Here is a 20706-nt window from a genome sequence, read left to right as displayed (position 1 = left end):
ATATTCATTCACGTTGTCGAGGTCTACAACAGGTACATAAAGGCATTATCAAGGGGATCCGGGAGGGGGAGGGGAGTGGGGTTTGTGCAAAGGTAAGTCTCACCCCCAGACCGGTGGTGGGGGTGGGGGGGGGGCAGGGGTGGGGGGGGGGGGGGGGCGTGCAGGGGCTTGCCCAGCCAGTGGCAATTCTGTGAATCTCTGATAACCAAGTTTGAAATGCTGCTTTTTAAATAACTCTAACGTTCAGTTTGATAACTATCACAAGAGCTCATAAGTAACTGAACTGATGAGAGCACGGTCTGGTATGAGCCAAAATGTGATTTTATATTGTGCTTTTAAAACAGAAAAATACCCCCTCGCTACTTCGTAAACATGTCGTTAAAAATGCCATGCTGAGCCAGATAAGCAGATATCGGGAGGGCTGATCAAAAACGTTGTCAAAGGTCTGGGTTGTAAGAAGGATGAAGGCGATAGGGAGGGTAAAGGATTTCGAGAGCGTGGGACACATGTGGCTGACTGCCCGAGGGCTGACGGTGAGGAAAATGAGAATGAGGCTACATAAGAGACACGGGGCAGTGTCCTCCTAGCAGTAGCTGTGACGGAAGACGGAGGAATGATGTCTCCGGGATGGAAGGGATAGAGATTTTTTGAACAAATAATGGTCAAACTGATCCCGTTTCTTGTCCCGTAAAATTTATATGTGGGGGAAAAAGTAAATAGCAGGAGGTAGAGATTCAAATGCAGCCAAGGTAAAGGGCACTTGCGAAGTTAAAATCAGTATTTCGTGTGAGTTTTCTTTAGTGCTTGTGACGTTGCTGAGCTCCACTGCTTCCATTTGCAACAGTGTGCCTGCTCTGTCGGCTGTGGAGATGTGCAGCCTGCCTTGGGTGATCAGCCACACAAGGCACTGTTGTGATGGGTCTATTACAAAAAGGTCCTACTCTCAGACTTTTGTTTTTGGTGTCAGCTCAAACATCTGGATCGTTCAACAAAAATGTGTGACATCATCAAAGGGTTTAATCTTGCTCAATCCAAGGAATTGAATCTTGCCAGGTACAGATGTGATGACTGTGCCAGTGACCCCGCCCTGTTCTGATATTCTCTTGCACTTGCTCGTATGCACAATAAAGAATGTTTGTAACCTGCCTCCAGTGAACCCCTGTGGCCGAAACAGAAGAAAATATAAGGACGGCACGGTGGTTGGCACGGCTGCCTCACAGCGCCAGGGACCCGGGTTCGATTCCCGGCCTCTGGTCACTGTCTGTGCGGAGTCTGCACGCTCTCCCCGTGTCTGCGTGGGTTTCCTCCGGGCGCACCGGTTTCCTCTCACAGTCCAAAGATGTGCAGGTTAGGTGGCTTGACCAGGCTAAATTGTCTATTAGTGCTCAGGGATATGCAAGTTGGGTTACGGGGATCGGGTTGGGTGGACATGGGTAGAGTGCCCATTCGAAGGGCCGGTGCTGACTCGATGGGCCGAATGGCCTCCTTCTGCAACTGTAGGGATTCTATGATTCTGTGATAATTTCTCATCAGCAGACGGCTCTGCACATCTTTCTGACTTACATCAACAAAGCATTCTTACTATAATAGCTCCTGAAATAAAGCAATTTGATCACAGTTTTTTCTCAAGTTATTCTTGTCTGCCTGTTACAGCTTATTAATATAAAGCTGTGAGTTACAGAGGGTCTCAATCAGGCCATCAGAAAAATGAGTCCTGAATGATTGTTATATCTTTGAGTTTGCGTTTATTGCAAAGAGAAAAGATGCCCACACGTTGGATTCTTACAGACACAGGGGGAGGTTTTATTTCGGGATGTTGCTCTTACATCTAAGTTGGAGAACTGCAAAGTCTGAGCAAATGTCACTACACATCGTGTACCACTTCACCAGCAGGGCTGTACTCCCTGACACATAACACCCCTCACCTCTTACGTCTTTATTGCCACAATGATGACTAAACATTTATACAACAGGCCCACTTATGCATTATCTCTATACAATTTAATAAGTCAGATTCTCAGGTGGATGTCTATTCCTCCGGGGCTGTATTCGGCGTTCTGGGCCCTGCGATTCGGGAAGTGACTTCTGGGGCGCGACTCTCCGACCCCCCACCGGGTCGGAGACTCGCCGGGGGCTGGCGTGAATCCCGCTCCCGCCGTGTCCCGAATTCACCGCCACCAGAGAATCGGCGGGGGCGAGAATCACGCCGCGCCGGTCGGCGGGCCCAGCCCCGGCGATTCTCCGGTCCGCGATGGGCCGAAGTCCCGCCGCTGTCAACCCACGCCAGCCGGCGTGGATTGAACCACCTTTCGAACGGCGGGAGAAGACGGCGCGGGGCGATCTGGCCCCGGGGGGTGCCCCCATGGTGGCCTGGCCCACGATCGGGGCCCACCGATCCGCGGGCGGGCCTGTGCCGTGGGGGCACCCTTTTCCTTCCGCCTTCGTCATGGTCTTCACTATGGCGGAGGCGGAAGAGACCCCCTCCACTGCGCATGCGCGGGGATGCCGTGAGCGGCCGCTGACGCTCCCGCGCATGCGTTGCACGGCAAAGTCATTTCCGCGCCAGCTGGCAGGGCGCCAAAGGCATTTCTCGCCAGCCGACGGGGCGGAAATCACTCCGGCGCGGGCCTAGCCCCTCAAGGTGAGGGCTCGGCCCCTCAAGTTGCGGAGAATTCCGCACCTTTGGGTCAGTGCGATGCCGGACTGATTTGCCCCGTTTTTGGCGCCGGTCGGCGGACCGCGCCGATTGCGGAGAATTCCGCCCCTTTTTCTTCAATCGGTGGTACTTCCTGGGAAGTTACTCCTGTGTCCGTCTCTACAGGTATTGCGAAGTCCTCAGAAACAGACTCTGCACTTGACTCTGTGTTCAGGCTCAATTTCGCAGCATCACTGTCTAAATTTTCCACAGGAAATATTTCTTGAGAATTTTCAGCAAATTCACTTTGTGAAGCTCGTGGCTCATCAGTATGAGATTGTCAAACTCTCTCATCATCCGTCTGTATGCTGTATGATATTGGACCTGTCTCTGCTAGGATCACAACAGGTTCTCGGTGGTGGTGTTGCTTCTGCCTAGCACTCGCTGTCTTTGATTAAATACTCATTTTATGGAGTTCTGTTCTCTCCCAGCAATCTATACTTGTTGTTGTTTGACAATCTCTGAAGTATCATGTAATATTAACAATCAAACTGTGTCCACAGTTTCCTCCTGAACAGCAGCATTGCTGGTGAACTCTGTGTTGTTGCGTGTACGGTGTTCTGATAAGACATTAAGAAGTTGTTTACTCTTCTTGTCAATGTACCCTGGTCCTTCAATGGTCCTTCAATGGTCCTTCAATGGTCCTTCAATGCCTTGATGGAATGTTTCAATGACCGAACAAAACATCTGGCCAATCCATTTGTTACAAGATGGAAAGGAGCTGACTTTGATGTGACGCAGACCATTCCCTCGTAAATAGCTCATGACCTCCTTCAAAACGAACTGAGCACCGTCGTCACTTACAACCTGCTCCGATGTTCCAAATCGTGCAAATATTTTGTCGAGCTTCTCAATGGTCTGTTCTGCAATTTAATGATCACGACTTCCAGCCATTTCGAGGGTGCAGCTACATCACTAGGAACACGTGACCCTCCATTGGACCAGCGTAATCGATGTGCATTCTCTGCCATGGCCGTGTCGGTCTTTCCCACAAATGTGACGGTTCCAGTGGTGGAGTGTTTGTTAGTTTTGCACAGGACTGACATTGCCCCACTTTCTCTTTGATTTGAGTATCTAATCTGGCCAACAAAAATAACTGCGTGCGAGTTCCTTCAACCTCACCACACCAGGATGTCCCTCATGTAGCTGGTCAAGGACGTTACTACACAAGCTTGAAGGGATAATCACTCTGATTCCCTATAATAGAGCTCAATTCGGAATTGTCAAATCAAGCCTTTGTGTGACACAGGGCTTGAGATCTGGATTTTTCAGACGTACATTTGACAGCGTTACTTTTTTGGACCATTTCCATTACCTTCCCCATCATTGGATCGGTTCTTGGGTATCTTTGAATTTGAGATGAAGTCACAGGTACATTATCCATGAATGAGAAATAAATGATGTTGACAAAATGTTCTCCAAGTTCTTGCTTGACTTGTAACGGTAATCTTGACAAAGTAGCATCTTGCTCTGCATGATGATATTGGATAGCGTGTGTGTGTGCTGACAATATCGAAGACCATCGTTGTAACCTACTAGCTGCTAAAGAAGGTATAACTTTATATGGCCCAAAGATCGCCAAGACGAAGCTAAACAAGCTGCAGGAACAGCGATTCCTTGATGGTCTGTCAAAAGTGTAAAATTACGTCCTTTTAATGGTGGAACTTTCTTTCCCTGAAAATGATGCTCAAAACCTGTTTTTCTAGCTGAGCGTAATTCGTTTCTGGGCTAGTATAAGTTCGTGAAGCGAATGCCATCGCTTGTTCCTCTTCTGAAGGCATTGTGTGCGAGACGACGACGCCAACCCCATTGGGTGACGCATCGCAAGTAAGTTGTAACTTCAGCTTGGGGTTGGGGTGAACCAACAGCTCTGACTCCGGTAAGGCATCTTTTACCTCATTGTATGGACTTTCACATTCTTCTGACCAGTACCATACCTGTTTGGCACAAAGCGAAGTGTGTAACGGTTTCAATGTGTTGCTAAATCTGTGCCAAATTTACCATAATAATTGATCGATCCGAAAAACGGCCTAAAAGTGGTGTCACATTTTGAGGATGTGGCACTTCTCAGATTGCTCTCTTCTTCAGCTCCTTGTGCAAGGCGTCTTTATCGATGATGTGACCCAGATAATTTATGGATGTCTTGACTAAGTCACACTTCTCCTTTGTTGGTTCAGTGTAGCTCCAAGTGTTCCTGTTCACTCGAACCGGTGATGAGAGTGTCATCTAAATAACACTGCACAGATCTAAACACACCAGGCCCTGCCTGGGCCGGCTTTTATGTGTAGTCTTTTACCGAGCTCCAGCTGGGTGGCCTCCACCCCATATCTGGGAAACCCGTACTCCTTGAGTCCCACAGGAAGGTCAACAATGGTTTCCCCGTGATCCTCGTTGGGGTTGTAACAGGTCTACTTCATCCGACTTTCTCTCTTCCCATTCTTGTGATTCTGGCACAAGCGATCCCCTTCTCCACAAAGCAGCTGAGAATTGTTTTTCCTTTTTGCACAAGTGTGGTTTGACATTTTGCCCAGTAGTGGCGTGCACAGAAGCGGAAGACTTCTGAATCGCTGTTCCTGCAGCTTCTTTAGCTTCGCCTTGTGCTCGATCTCTGCAACCCCGACTCAACCTCTTCAGCGGCAACCAGGTTTCTGAACCGTAGCTTTTCTTTAATCACGGTTGTAGTCTATTATTTTTAAAACTTCTGCATCGCCGACTGTGCTTCACCCGACTTGTGTGCGTGTGTGTAAGTGCGTGAGTGTGTGTGTGAGTCGGCTCCCGAGAATGTTCTCTCTCAACGCCGTCTCCACATTTAGTCGACGATTGTTTTTTGTCGCAGGTTTCCTCCTTTATTATATCTCTGAGGTTCCCGCAAAGAGAAAACGTTTGCAGGTGCCCACACTCTGGATTCCTACAAACTCGATGAGAGATTTTATTAGGCGATGTTGCCCATACAGATGGAGAACCGAAGCTCACGCAAACACGTCACTACAAATCACGTGACACGTCACCAGCAAGGATGTGTTCTCTGACAGTGACAGAGAAGGTAAATCAGTCAGGCTTTCTGTTTCTGCTCACTACCTAGTGACAATTGCTCTAAGTGTATACGATTGCCAAATATGGGTAGCATTCAGCTCCAACTTGGGTGAGTTTTATTCCGGTTCTCAAAGGGACGATTTGGAATATCATTAACATGGATATTGGTGCATTACAAACTCCCTAAAGGATCCACTTCCCCAATCCACTGTCGCAATCATTTTGCTTTTGATGCATTGTACTCGCTTGGGGTTGAGTTACAAGCAATGTAAGGCATTTGCCTTATGCTCTAATTCTTCAAACAATTTACTGGATAATATTAGTAACTGTAATGCGTTGCCAATGAACTTGACTGAGATAGATAGAATAAACCTTCACCTGTCTGCCTGAAAAATACAGGTTAATGTTCATCATCTGGCACTGTGACACTTTTAAGGAATTATCGCCTGGGGCCACATTAATCTGCATTTAATTAAATAAATGAACATAGAAAACAATTGATTTATATATTCCATTTATGCTTCACCAAACTGACATACTGATTAAGAATTAGTGAACGGACAGAGTTTTTAGAGTTGCCCGATGTATAATTAGCTACAACTGTTAGTGGTGTTCCTGCAGTTAAGGATATTGGGTGGGATTCATGTGCCCGCGCAGGCAGCGCGATTCTACATCCCGCCAGACTTGTTGTCCGGCGAGGCGGGGAGGATCCCGCTGATGGAGAATCCCGCCCATTGAGTGATCCTGCACTATCTCCTAAATAATACTTTCCCTCAAGAACCAAGTCCGTCTCCATTATTTGAAGGGCACAATCTTTGGGAAAATGTATAGCAAACGTACAACATGACAGTGCCAATGGAGTCAAAACATGGATGATGTTTCCTGATACTTCCTCAAAGTAGAAAATGAAAGGTGACTTGTATTCACACATTTAAAATAAACACTTTGATAGGAGGGCATGCTTGCAGTGAAAACAAGCATCATTTAATTAGTTTGGTCATCAACGTACATGAAAGGAGAACACTTTATCAATATTTCATAGATCATAGAATTTACAGTGCAGAAGGAGGCCATTCGGCCCATCGAGACTGCACCAGCTCTTGGAGAGAGCACCCTACCTATGGTCAACACCCCTCCCTATCCCCATAACCCAGTAACCGCACCCAACCCAACCTTTTTTTGGACACTAAGGGCAATTTATCATGGCCAATCCACCTAACCTGCACATCTTTGAACTGTGGGAGGAAACCGGAGCACCCGGAGGAAACCCACGCACGCACGGGGAGGATGTGCAGACTCCGCACAGACAGTGACCCAAGCCGGAATCGAACCTGGGACACTGGAGCTGTGAAGCAATTGTGCTATCATAATGCTACCGTGCTGCCCGTACATGAAATTTTTTTCATTAAATAAAAAGGTCCTGACTGGTAAATGAACTTGTCTTTTCTCTTTTCTGCCGCTAATTGTCGTGTATTTTCCCTTTTCATTTGCCATTTGCAATTTGCCTTTCAACCTGGGTAAACGTAAAGCTGAAAACCTTTTCTCCTTCTACCATTGCTATTTATAATACATCTCGACAGGGGTCTTCATGAATAAGAAAATAAGTGCCGAGGCCTTTTAATATTGCATCAAACCATCTCCCAAAATCTTATTACCTTGTGCCACAAGCTTCCCCACTAAGTGCTCATGATCCCGACTGAGTCTTCTGAAGATTGGGCAAGGTGCTGGTTACGAGTTGAACTTTAGCAGCACCGAGACGCATTAATTGTTCTTCACCTATTGTTAGCAGAGGCTGGAGGGTTTCTACAGTTAGTGAAGGAAAAGGAAAGCTGTTTGTTAGCTCCTCAGGAATAACAACAAACAGTGCATTTCTCAGTTTGGTTAACCGCCACTCCTTGCTTTGTTGCATCCTATCTTGGTTCCTGTTTTAACCCAACAAACATCACCGTGCCGATGTTAACCAGTTAAGTTTATCTCTTGAAACATGACTTTTCCAGATTCTGTTTCAGAATTCGGAATGTGAGAAAATGGAAAATATCTTTTGGGCAGCACGGTAGCATTGTGGATAGCACAATTGCTTCACAGCTCCAGGGTCCCAGGTTCGATTCCGGCTTGGGTCACTGTCTGTGCGGAGTCTGCACATCCTCCCCGTATGTGCGTGGGTTTCCTCCGGGTGCTCCGGTTTCCTCCCACAGTCCAAAGATGTGCAGGTTAGGTGGATTGGCCAAGATAAATTGACCTTAGTGTCCAAAATTGCCCTTCGTGTTGGGTGGGGTTGCTGGGTTATGGGGATAGGACAGAAGTGTTGACCTTGGGTAGGGTGCTCTTTCCAAGAGCCGGTGCAGACTTGACGGGCCGAATGGCCTTCTTCTGCACTGTAAATTCTATGATAATCTATCTATGATAATCTTTTCTCCTGTGAGTGAAATTTTACAAAACGCACAGGGATCAAGAGATCGAGTTTAAAGATTTTTTGAGTTCTCTGCGGTTTCTACGTCCGCACGTCCCACATCACTGGGGCTCCCCTTCTACTGACTGCGTTGAGGTGTCCCGTCTGGCTGCCTTGGTCTGAGACCAATGGACCGAGACGCTACTGTAATCGACCCGGGGAGGGGACGTTGCTGCTCGCCGGGAGGGGGTGCACCTAATAGTGTTCACCTCCATACCTGGAGGTTCTTGTACCCCACTTTTCAGAGCTATCCCTCGATAGTGCAATCCACGCTGCCTGTTGTACGTCTAAAGATGTCTCAGACAACAATTTCCTTTGGGTCGCCATATTATTGACGCCGCAGACCAGACAGTCTCGTAGCATCTCTGAGTGAGGTGCATACTCACAAACCCCAGCTAGCTTTCTCAACTGTGTTCGGAACTGGGTCACGCACTCTCCTGGGGTCCTCACCGCTCTGTTAAAATGGTATCTCTGCACAGTGACTGATGGCCTGGGGTTATAATGCTGCGCAAGCAGACTCACCAGTTCCTCGAACGTCTTGGTGTCAGGGGCCACGGGATACATCAGGCTTTTTATCATTCCGTAGACATGAGTCCCACAGGCAATAAAAGGGTTACCGACTGTCAGTCTTCACTGGTGGTTGTATTTGCCCGAAAACAGTAACGTATACGTTCAGCGCGCTGTGTTCTATCTTCAATACCCGCATCAAACCCATTCAATCCTCCAAATAACGGCATCTTGGAAAAATAAATTCCAACCTGAGTCTTGTAGTGCAGCGGATGCGGTTGTTCATCCGATGGTCAGCTGCGTCAACAGTAGCTTCACCTTTATCCTCGTCGCCAGGTTAGTGACCACAGACGGGTCCGAAATCAGTGGATAACAGAAACTAATTTTATTTCAAAGTTATAGTGTGTCCAATACTCTCCAGATCCCAGCTGGCTTTAACTCACTCCCAGTGAGCTCTCCCAGTGAGCCAGAGAAGACACAGCCAGAGTGAGACACAGCGAAGAGTGAGTTTGGGAATTTGAAGCTAGGTGGGAATTCAAAGCTGGGTTGGGAGGGGGTGTTTTTATCCTTGATAAGTGATTGGTAAGTAGTTTTTCTTTTCATTTGTCTGTTTATTTATTTAGTTATTTTTTCTATCGTTTTTGGAATTGTAGTTGTATTAGTTAACCTAAGGTTTAAGACATGGCAGGGGATCCCAGACCCGTGTCATTCTCCTCGTGGGCGATGTGGGAGCTCAGGGACACGTCCACTGTCCCTGGCTCTTTCACGTGCAAGAAGTGTGTCCAGTTGCAGCTCCTGTTAGACCGCTTGATGGCTCTGGAGCTGTGGATAGACTCACTTTGGAGCATCCGCGATGCTAAGGACGTCGTGGATAGCACGTTTAGCGAGTTGGTCATACCACAGGTGAAAGTTACTGAGGGAGTTAGAAAATGGGTGACCAAAAGACAGAGCAAGAGTAGGAAGGCAGTGCAGGTGTCCCCTGCGGTCATCTCCCTGCAAAACAGATAAACCGCTTTGGATACTGTTGAGGGAGATGGCTCACCAGGGGAAAGCAGCAGCAGCCAGGTTCATGGCACTGAGGCTGGCTCTGCTGCGCAGCTGGGCAGGAAGAAAAATGACAGGGCTTTAGTGATAGGGGACTCAATCATAAGGGGAATAGACAGGCGGTTCTGTGGACGCAATCAAGACTCCAGGATGGTATGTTACCTCCCTGGTGCAAGGGTCAAGGATGTCTCGGAGCGGCTGCAGGACATTCTGGGGGGGGGGGGGGCGGTGAACAGCCCACTGTCGTGGTGCACATAGGCACCAACGATATAGGTAAAAAATGGAATGAGGTCCTACAAGCTGAATTCAGGGAGTTAGGAGTTAGACTAAAAAGTAGGACCTCAAAGTTAGTAATCACAGGATTGCTACCAGTGCCACAAGCTAGTCAGAGTAGGAATGTCAGGATAGATAGGATGAATACGTGGCTCGAGAGATGGTGCAGGAGGGAGGGATTTAAATTCCTGGGGCATTGGAACCGGTTTTGGGGTAGGTGGGACCAGTAAAGAACGGGCGGTCTGCACCTGGGCAGGACTGGAACCGATGTCCGGTGGAGGGGGGGGTGGTGTTTGCTAGAGCTGTTGGAGCGGGTTTAACTAATGTGGCAGGGGGATGGGATCCAATGTAGGAAGTCGGGGGGAAGTAAAACGGGGCCAGAAACAAAAATCTGTAAGGGAGGAAGTGTAAGGCAGAGACGCCATGGTCAAAAATCAAAAAGGGCCACAGTACAGGGTACAGTGACTGAAGAGAGTGTGAGAAGGGAGGTGGCCCCTGCAGGACTGAGGGTGTTGTACCTAAATGCGCGCAGTATATGGATAAAGGTAAATGAACGTGTTGCGCACATTGAAATTGGCCGGTACGATGTTGTGGGCATCAGAGAGATGTGGCTGCAAGGGGATCAGGGCTGCGATCTAAATATCCAAGGATATGTGTCCTATCGAAAGGACAGGCAGATGGGCAAAGGGGACGGGGTTGCATTGTTAGTAAGGAATGAAGTTAAATCGATAGCAAGGAGCGATATAGGATCAGAAGGCATGGAATCTCTGTGGGTAGAGTTGAGGAATCGCAAAGGTAAAAAAAACCCTGATGGGAGTTATGTCCAGGCCCCCTAACAGTAATCAGGATGTGGGACAGAAAATAAATCAGGAGATAGAAAAGGCTGTAAAAAAGGCAATATTACAATAATCATGGGGGACTTCAATATGCAGGTGGACTGGGAAAATCAGGTTGGTAGTGGATCCCAAGAAATAGAATTTGTGGAATGTCTAAGAGATGGTTTTTTTGAGCAGCTCGTGACAGAGCCTACTAGGGAACAGGCAATTCTGGATTTGGTGATGTGTAATGAGGCAGACTTGATTAGGGAACTTAAGGTGAAGGAATCCTTAGGGAGCAGTGACCACAATATAATAGAATTTACCCTGCAGTTTGAGAGGGAGAAGCTGCAATCAGATGTAACGGTATTACAATTAAATATGGGTAACTACAAAGACATGAGGGAGGAGCTGCCCAGAGTTGATTGGAGAAGGAGCCTAGCAGGGAAGACAGTGGAACAGCAATGGCAGGAGTTTTTGGGGGTTAATAGGGAGGCACAACAGAATTTCATCCCAAGGAGGAGGAAACATACTAAGGGGAGGACAAGGCATCCATGGCTGACGAGAGATGTCAAAGACAGGATAAAAGCTAAAGAAAAAGCATACAAAATGGCGAGGATTAGTGGGAAACCAGAGGATTGGGAAGTCTTTAAAAGCGAGCAGAGAACAACTAAAAAAGCAATAAGGGGGGAGAAGATGAAGTACGAGTGCAAGCTAGGTAGTAATATAAAGGAAGTTAGGAAGAGGTTTTGCAATATATAAAAGGTAAGAGAGAGGCAAAAATAGACATTGGACCACTCGAAAATGTGGCTGGAGAAGTAATAATAGGAAACAAAGAAATGACAGACAAACTGAATAGTTATTTTGCATCAGTCTTCATGGTGGAAGACACCAGTGGGATGCCAGAGCTCCAGGAGAACCAGGGAGCAGAGGTGAGTGCAGTGACCATTACTAAGGAGAAGGTTCTGGGGAAACTGAAAGGTCTGAAGGTGGATAAGTCACCTGGACCGGATGGGCTACACCCCGGGTCCTAAAAGAGATAGCTGAGGAAATTGGGGAGGCATTAGTGATGATCTTTCCGGACTCACTGGAGGCAGGAAGGGTCCCAGAGGACATGAAGGTGGTGAATGTAACACCACTGTTTAAAAAGGGAGGGAGGCAGAAGACGGGAAATTATAGGCCTGACTTCGGTCATTGGTAAGATTTTAGAGTCTGCTATTAAAGATGAGATCGCAAAGCACTTGGAAGTGCATGGTAAAATAGGACTGAGTCAGCACGGCCTTTGAATATGCAAATTGGAAAGTTAAGACCACAGGTGTGATTCAGTGGAAAAAAGTTAAAGTCCACTTTCGGACACGTTTGGCGTGATGGTCCCTGGCGGCTGCGGCGCCGAAGTACACCCGCCAATTACCAACACTTTGCTGTTTTTTCCGGTTGGGGGAGTTTTTTCACGTCGTGGCCACATTTTAGTCGATTTCCTGTATCGGGGAGCTGGGGTCACCAGCAAGAATGACTCCTCACAGATCGGGGCACAATTTTGAACAGCAATTGCCATTTTAGCTTGGAATGAAGCTTTCTTTCCCTGATTCATGCCATGAGCAATCACAGCAAGGAGGCCCAGCAAATCCAAGTGTGAAATTGTTTTCACACAGGAAACTACAAAAGGTCGTGAATGTAGCCCAGTCTATCACGCAAACCAGCCTCCCATCCACTGACTCTATCTATAATTCCCGCTGCCTCAGAAAGGCAGCCAGCATAATTAAGGACCCCACGCACCCCGGACATACTCTCTTCCACCTTCTTCCGTCAGGAAAAAGATAACAAATTTTGAGGTCACATACCAACCGACTCAAGAACAGCTTCTTCCCTACTGCCATCAGACTTTTGAATGGACCTACCTCGTATGAAGTTGATCTTTTCTCTACATCCCAGTTATGACTCTAACATTACATTCTGTAGGCTCTCTTTCCTTCCCTATGTACGGTGTGAGTTGTCTGTACAGCATGCAAGAAACAGTACTTTTCAGTGTATACTAATACATGTGACAATAATAAATCAAATCAAATCAAATTTTTGGACGACCAGGAATACTCCTCAGGGCTCCACATTAATAAATTCAGCAGCCATTGTTTTCAGCTCACCCACCCTGATTACAACAGCCGTACTCCTACATTTATTATTCTTCCGGCTGGGGCAGCCTGATTCTGGCCTGATGTGGCGTGGGTTTCTTCCGGGTGCTCCGGTCTCCTCCCACAGTCAAAAGATGTGCAGGTTATGTGGATTGGCTGTGCTAAATTGTCCCTTCATGTCCAAAGGTTAGGTGGGGTTACTGGGTTACAGGGTCGGGGCAGGGGAGTGGGCCTAGGTAGAGGGCTCTTTCGGAGGGTCAGTCCAGACTCGATGGGCTGAATGGCCTCCTTCTGCTCTGTAGGAATTCTATGGATCAGCTGAACTGCGTTTCGGTGCCCGTTTGGTGCCCTGTAGCTCTCCAGCTGGTAGCAAATGAGGTTAAGGCAGGCAAAAATTGCAACTGCAGTTGTGTACATAAGAACATAAGAACTAGGAGCAGGAGTAGGCCACCTGGCCCTTCAAGCCTGCTCTGCCATTCAATGAGATCATGGCTGATCTTTTGTGGACTCAGCTCCACTTTCCGGCCCGAACACCATAACCCTTAATCCCTTTATTCTTCAAAAAACTATCTATCTTTATCTTGGACACATTTAATGAAGGAGCCTCTACTGCTTCACTGGGCAAGGAATTCCATAGATTCACAACCCTTTGGGTGAAGAAGTTCCTCCTAAACTCAGTCCTAAATCTACATCCCCTTATTTTGAGGCTATACCCCCTAGTTCTGCTTTCACCCGCCAATGGAAACAACCTGTTCGCATCGATCCTATCTATTCCCTTCATAATCTTATATGTTTCTATAAGGTCCTCCCGCATCCTTCTAAATTCCAACGAGTACAGTCCCAGTCTACTCAACCTCTCCTCGTAATCCAACCCCTTCAGCTCTGGGATTAACCTAGTGAACCTCCTCTGCACACCCTCCAGTGCCAGTACGTCCTTTCTCAAGTAAGGAGACCAAAACTGAACACAATACTCCAGATGTGGCCTCACTAACACCTGATGCAGTTGCAGCATAACCTCCCGAGTCTTAAACTCCATGGACAATTGACTGGTGGTCTTTGCTGGCCCAGAATCAGCCCCCCTGATGTCTGTAGCCCTGTGCTGGCTTCCCAAATCCAATTTATCGCAAAAACACCCGATTACCAGCCACAGAAATTCTGGGTAAAGAATGTTTCTACGTTTTTTTATGCAGCCCTGGGATTTTCAGAGGGCAGGGGTAGGAAAGTGACCAGGGAATCCACAGTTACCAATGGGTGAAAGGGCATCATAATTATTTCCTAATCCGGCTCCTCACGCTCTTCATGGCAATATTGCAATTCCATTGGAACTACTTTGGTTTTCTGCCTTTCCATTTGTCTCAACGTGGCTGAACTAACTTTACTGGTTCAGTAGCTTGGATGCAATGTGCACATTGCCTTTCCCACTCATTTGACGATGGGTCTCCTGCCCTTCTGCCTCCAGCTGAGCGCGCCCAGTGAGTCTGAATGGATTTCATGACACCTGTTCCTGTGACGAGTCAAAGACTCAGTTCGAAGAGCACGGTAGCACAAGTGGATAGCACTGTGGCTTCACAGCGCCAGGGTCCCAGGTTCGATTCCCCACTGGGTCACTGTCTGTGTGGAGTCTGCACGTTCTCCCCGTGTCTGCGAAGGTTTCCTCCGGGTGCTCCGGTTTCCTCCCACAGTCCAAAGACGTGCAGGTTAGGTGGATTTGCCACGCTAAATTGCCCTTAGTGTCCAAAAATGGCTAGGAGGGGTTATTGGGTTACGGGGATAGAGTGGAAGTGAAAGGCTTAAGTGGGTCGGTGCAGACTCGTTGGGCCGAATGGCCTCCTTCTGCACTGTATGTTCTATGTAATCTATGTGGAATTATGAGTCACAGATCTTGGCAGGACATTATGTTCTGATCAGTTCAAGCGTGGGTTAGCCACCGGAATGCTCTTTACTTATGCCTCCTTTTGCAATCAGGTTCAGCGCGTCTACATTCCAGAGCTGACCTTGACGCTGGACATGGGATCTGATTGCCCCTTTGGAAGCTTGGATTCCGAGAGCGCTCTTTACAGCAGTCAGAATCCGCGGAGATTCCGTGTTGCCCGGTTCCCCTTTGGCTCATTCGAACATTGGTGGCGTTCACTGCTGAGTTGACCTTTTTAAGATTCAGTTGCTACGTGTTCACTGCAGTCTAAAATAATAATAGCTCCCAAAGTTACTTAATGTTGACCATAGTATACAGTGCAAGTCACCCACACAAGCTCTTTAGTGTAACATGGAGCATCAATATTTAAAGATTTTGGCATGCATTTTCCCAACAGGAAAAACAGTTTGGACTAGTATCCTTGTTTCCCCGTTTTTGCTGTTTATTTTCCCGTTCTGTGTTGTGCTCAGTGGTGAAGCAAAGTCGCTCACTGCTGACCTCTGAGAAAGCCTTGATGAGACATCTAGGGTGGAACTTACCAAAGAAGTGGCAAAGTGTCACGTTCTGACTGAAAACTGGCGTGTTTGTCCCAAGAAACACAGTCAGGTTTTCTGTCCAGATCTTCTGACACTTTGTCAGAAAATAAATCGGTGGCCGTGTTTTGCCCCGTCACTCTTGCTTGGTCAGCGCATCATAGAGCAGGCAAGCCGGACTGCACAGACATTAGGGTGCCATATTTAAAGAGAGCCCCGATCAGCGAGAACAATGAACTCCTTCCCAATCCCCCCCCCCCCATCCCCATCCCCATGTTCATGGAGGACACACCTCTCACTAAGCATCGGTGGGGCATTCCTCCTCCCCCCCCCCCCCCCCCCCCACCACACATAAAGGGAAACTCCCCGCCCCCAGTGGAGAAGGGTTCCCCCCCCCCTCTGGTGCCCCCTGGCACTGCTCCCTAGCACAGCTCCTTGGCACTCCAAACTGTCCAAGCGTCCAGTCACATGTTAAGAACCCAGCTGATATTAAATGCCAGGGTATGCCAAAACCCAAAAGGGTAACTGGCTCTTCGTGGTATATATTTCCAATACTGTGAGAAAAGATATACAAATCAGGGAGGAATAGTCGAGTCATTTTGTGATCAATTAAGAAAGAATATTTATTAACATAAAAGAAAAACACACCACAAGAATGACTATAATACAGTACAACAGTACCCTTAACAAAACTGATGACTACACAAACACAGTATTACATGAAGTTACCAGGGGCGTCATTCTCCGCTGGCGGGAGTCTCCGTTTTGCCGGCGCCCGGGGGTTTCCCGACGGCGTGGGGCTGCCCCACAATGGGAAACCCCATTGACCGGCCGGTGTTACGGAGACTCCCGCCGGCCGGTCGGGGCAGAAATGTGGCGGGACGGGTAGGAGAATTTCGCCCCCCTTTCCAGAACTCTGAGATGCCACTTTTCCCCAAAAAACATCCAATAATATGTAACTCGACGAGCTAAATCCAGCCAATAGTTACCATGCACAGGCCATTTGTCCATGTTTGGGGAAAACTGTATTCAGTTTCAGCGAAGGGGTGATCTTCTCTGTTTGAGTTTTGGCCTTTTAACAATAATTTGTTTTCGGGAGACTCCTCTCTGCAGCTGGGCATGGCTGTGGTGGCTGCTGCTGCTGTGTCCCTTTGCTCCAGTTATTGTGCTATGGATATATCATTCTTTCCCTTTGATGTTACCCACCCTGTGGACCCGGCCTTTAGCATAAAAGTGCAAATTCCCTTATCTCGCTACTTTGAAGTTACAAAAACCCCATTGTTTTGCCCTAGTCACATAGGTAAACACTGTCTTTTCTCACAGGTGTGCTAATTCACTTATCAAAACCCCCTTCAGACAGCTGCCCTTATCAATTCCCCTTCTGATTTTATTTTGTTTTATCCCAATTTCATTTTAAAATCTTAATTTCCCCCGATTCTTAACACACATTAAAGAATTCTCACAGAGAGCCAGAAAATGAAAGCATTAAAATCAAATAACTTCTCAAAAATCTTTACATGCAGAAAAGTAAAGACATACAAATGGTTGAAGGTGGAAGCTAAAATAACATGAAAGCACTTATACAAAATTATTTTTTAAAATGTTGTTTAAAAACTCGAACAATTAAGCTTAACGTTGACATTTAACAAGATTCTTTTTAAGCTGCACCTTGTTCAACAAAACCTTGTTCAGTGATAGTTATCACTCCGAGCACTGTTTAAATCCCACACTCATCTGTTTGAACAAGGCTTAATGTTTTCTGGGAGCCTAACAGTGATGCAAGAGTGGAAATGGGGAAGTTCTCACCTGGTTTAATGAATGTTGCCTCTGGGTCATGGTGGGGGAGGGGAGATGGTGGGTGTCTTGTGGAGCAGTGAGCAAAAGACCACAATTCCAGTATTTCTACGTTAATCTTCACCATCGATAAATCCCGAAGTTGTGTTCACTTTCAGAAGGATAGTGATCATAGAATCATAGAATTTGCAGTGCAGAAGGAGGCCATTCAGCCCATCAAGTCTGCACCGGCCCTTGGAAAGAGCAACCTACTGAATCCCACGCCTCCACCCTATCCTCCATACTCCCACCTAATCTTTTGGACACTAAGGGGCAATTTATCATGGCCAATCCACCTCAGCTGCACATCTTTGAATTGTGGGAGGAAACCGGAGCACCCGGAGGAAACCCACGCCGACACGGGGAGAAAGTACAAACTCCACACAGACAGTCACCCAAGGTCAGACCTGGGTCCCTGGAGCTGTGAAGCAGTAGTGCTAACCACTGCGCCACCCTGATGATGGCAAACACTGATAGTTCACCATCAGAATTCTTCCATCCAATACAGTACATTGTCGCCAAAAGGGTGAGGCAGTCGAGGGTGTCTTTTGTACGCCGAGGGGTCTCTTTTCTACTCTGAGGTTTTTATTTTTTAAGTGCTTATGAGAGATGACCTTTGGATGATTGAAGCTTCATGTTCTTCATTGCATGGTGAACCAAACTTTGTGTTGGACAACGAAACAGGATGGAGGCAAATTTCACTTTATCACAGATGTAAAGTAGATGGGCCGAATTGCCTAATTCTGTTCCTATATCTTGCGGATTTGGAAACGCAGAACGTTCAAATGAGTGCTGTTGGGAGATTAATATCCTGAGGTGTTAGACCCTTTCAGGAAGGTGTATTGTCAACGTGTAACTCCAGCCATCATAGTTTGTCTTAAATCAGTCAACTTTCACTCAGTTTCAAAATCCAAATTACAAATGCACATAACCCTTTGGATCATAAATAAAAGGATAAAACAATCATCTGTGCCCCTTGACAGGAGTCCATCATAATGTTAAAGTTCACTGAGTGAAGCAAAATTGCAGTGAAAGCTCTAAAAATGTAACAAATGTTTTTTTCCTCCGTTGCAGCTGTTTGATAGGGTGAGAGAAGACTTCCAGAAAAAGATCATTCCTATCGGGAGCGAGCTGATGCATCCGAACCTGGCCATAAACCCAGAGGACACCGAGCGTCTACTCGCCTGCATTAACATTGTCTTCCACTGTGCAGCTACCGTGCGATTCGACGAGCCTTTAAAGTATGTCCCTTGTGTAATCTTTGCCCCCCCCTCCCCCCGAGTTTGAATTTTCCTGTATCAGTAATTTTGTTGCTCCTCCTGGTCTGTTTCTGGCCATGGCGGTCATTGAGGACTACTTTGTTGCATTCTCACAGCCCTCTCTTCCCCAAATGGCGGTGTCGAGTAAATACAAATCTCCTTCTTCTCCAGCTCGCATCCTTGATTATTCAAGGTTCACCGCGAGCCATGGTTTTACCAGCAGGCAGGGCAAAGAGGCAGGCCCCAAGGTTCAGTCCGTGTATTGATGTTTTATAGACAGCAATTGGGTAACATCAGCACCCACACCCACTTTCAATATTGTCAAATTCAAGATGAAGTCTACAGGGTAGCTAGGCACCAAATCTTCCGATCTCTCGATCGTCAGAGGCTGGATGTATGTATGACTGAAGATGCACGTCAGGAGCCTGGGAAGTTCCTACGTGTGGACCTACATGGGAAGAGCCCGGACGTTTAAACATTTGGTGGGAAATTTCCCTGCTCCCTGGGACCCTTCCGTGAATGTTTCCGACTCTCGGTTAGACTTAGGACAGTTTCCTGACACTTACCTCGATAGTTACCAGGAAATGTTAGATACAATTTAACCTCGTCTCGCATCTGGGTAACTCTGCAACTGACCCCCTCACTACCGCTCCAACCACCCGACTACCCTGACATGTCCATCCCCTCGACCTGACTACAACCCCTTACCCAAACCGCCTACCAATCAACCACGTGACCAATCGCTGACCTGACCCAACTGCCCTCCACCCACCCAACTAGACCTGACTATAACCCTGACTCGACTATTTATTCACCCGCCTGCTGACCTACTATTTTACCCTCCTCACCTGCACACCTACTCACCCACCTTTCTACCAATCTACTCACGCATCTACCCATCTACTGATAGAGTCATAGAATCTCTACAGTGCAGAAGGAGGTTCTTTGTCCCATCAACCTTCCAAAAGAGCATCCTATTTAGGCCCACTCCCCCAACCTATCCCCATAACCCAGTAACCCCACCTAACCTTTTGGACACTAATGGGCAATTTATCATGGCCATTCCACCTAACCTGCACATCTTTGGACTGTGGGAGGAAAATGGAGCACCCGGAGGAAACCCACGCACACACGGGGAGAACGTGCAAACTCCACACAGACACCCAAGGTCAGAATTGAACCCCGGGTCCCTGGTGCTGCGAGGCAGCAGTGTTAGCCACTGTGCCAGCCTACCTCCATCACCTCTGCACATACCCACCTCACTCTTACTTACCTTACTCACCTACCCAAGTAACTATCCACCCACTCACCTGCTTATCCACCTCATCCACTCACCAACCTAACTTCCTATCCACTCACCCACCTACCCCCTCATCCATTCGCCACCTGCCCTCAAACCCACCAACCCACGTACTCACCCCACCCATTCACTCGCTCACCGACTCACCCATTGATCCCCCCAACCATTTACTCATCTATTCACTAATATTCCAATACTGGACGTTTAAAATTACCATATGGCAGCTTGTGCCGTAATAAGGGAGCATATCCTGTCTTTCACCAACTCCCCACAGGCGGGCCTCTCCGAGGGACAGTGCTGTGCACGTTTCTTTGACAGCTGAGATTGAAAGATCCCGGGGAAAAATGCGCAGCGGAGTTGAGTCAGGAGAATCTTCCCGCGCAGAGGCTCGCTGCTCCCTGCAAGAGTCAGGCTATTTTGTAGCAATTCGTGTATCACTGACCTCTACACTTGTTTGGGAAAAGAACCCCTCCAATTATGCTTCAAAGTTACCAATGCAAAATACTCTCTGTACCCGCTGTTAAGGAATATGATCAAAACGAAACTCACCATGAGCTAGCATTTAAATTGGAAGTTGACCTCGCATTACTCCAATCATTCATTTAGAAATCGACCAGTCCCTTCAGGTCCAATATCTCCATATTCTTGTTTGTTCTGTGGTGGTGTAAGACCCACTCCTCCTTATATTTCCATAGGTTTATGCCTTGCCAGGCCTTGGACCTCCTCCAGAGTGAAGTGTGACCTGCTCTTTAATGCTCTTCTCCAGACAGTGAGAAGCCTCTGTCCTCCTGCATGGTGAAAACCTCGGTTGGTGGCGCCTCATTCGGGTGCAATTGAACTCCACCATACTCAGTGGAGTAGGGGCATTGAGTTCGCTTATTTTTCACTGCACAGAACTGACTGTTGGCGCCACCAAGCCTGCCC

General features: G+C 47.5%; 1 protein-coding gene across 7 annotated transcripts in view; it reads left to right on the top strand.

The window, feature by feature from the left end:
- LOC140396559 (fatty acyl-CoA reductase 1) overlaps positions 1-20706 on the top strand; it is a 328616-nt gene that overhangs the window by 186188 nt on the left and 121722 nt on the right. For 6 of the 7 annotated variants that reach the window (XM_072485319.1, XM_072485324.1, XM_072485320.1 and 3 more), the window contains one exon: positions 18298-18464. In XM_072485319.1, coding sequence (XP_072341420.1) covers positions 18298-18464 — 167 coding nt within the window. Of the gene's footprint in view, positions 1-5696; positions 5739-18297; positions 18465-20706 lie in introns of those variants that run through there. The other variant, XM_072485322.1, reaches the window with a different exon arrangement.

The sequence above is a fragment of the Scyliorhinus torazame genome, chromosome 19 (assembly GCF_047496885.1).
Source record: "Scyliorhinus torazame isolate Kashiwa2021f chromosome 19, sScyTor2.1, whole genome shotgun sequence".
NCBI lineage: Eukaryota > Metazoa > Chordata > Chondrichthyes > Carcharhiniformes > Scyliorhinidae > Scyliorhinus > Scyliorhinus torazame.
This window is presented reverse-complemented; position numbering and strand designations above follow the sequence as displayed.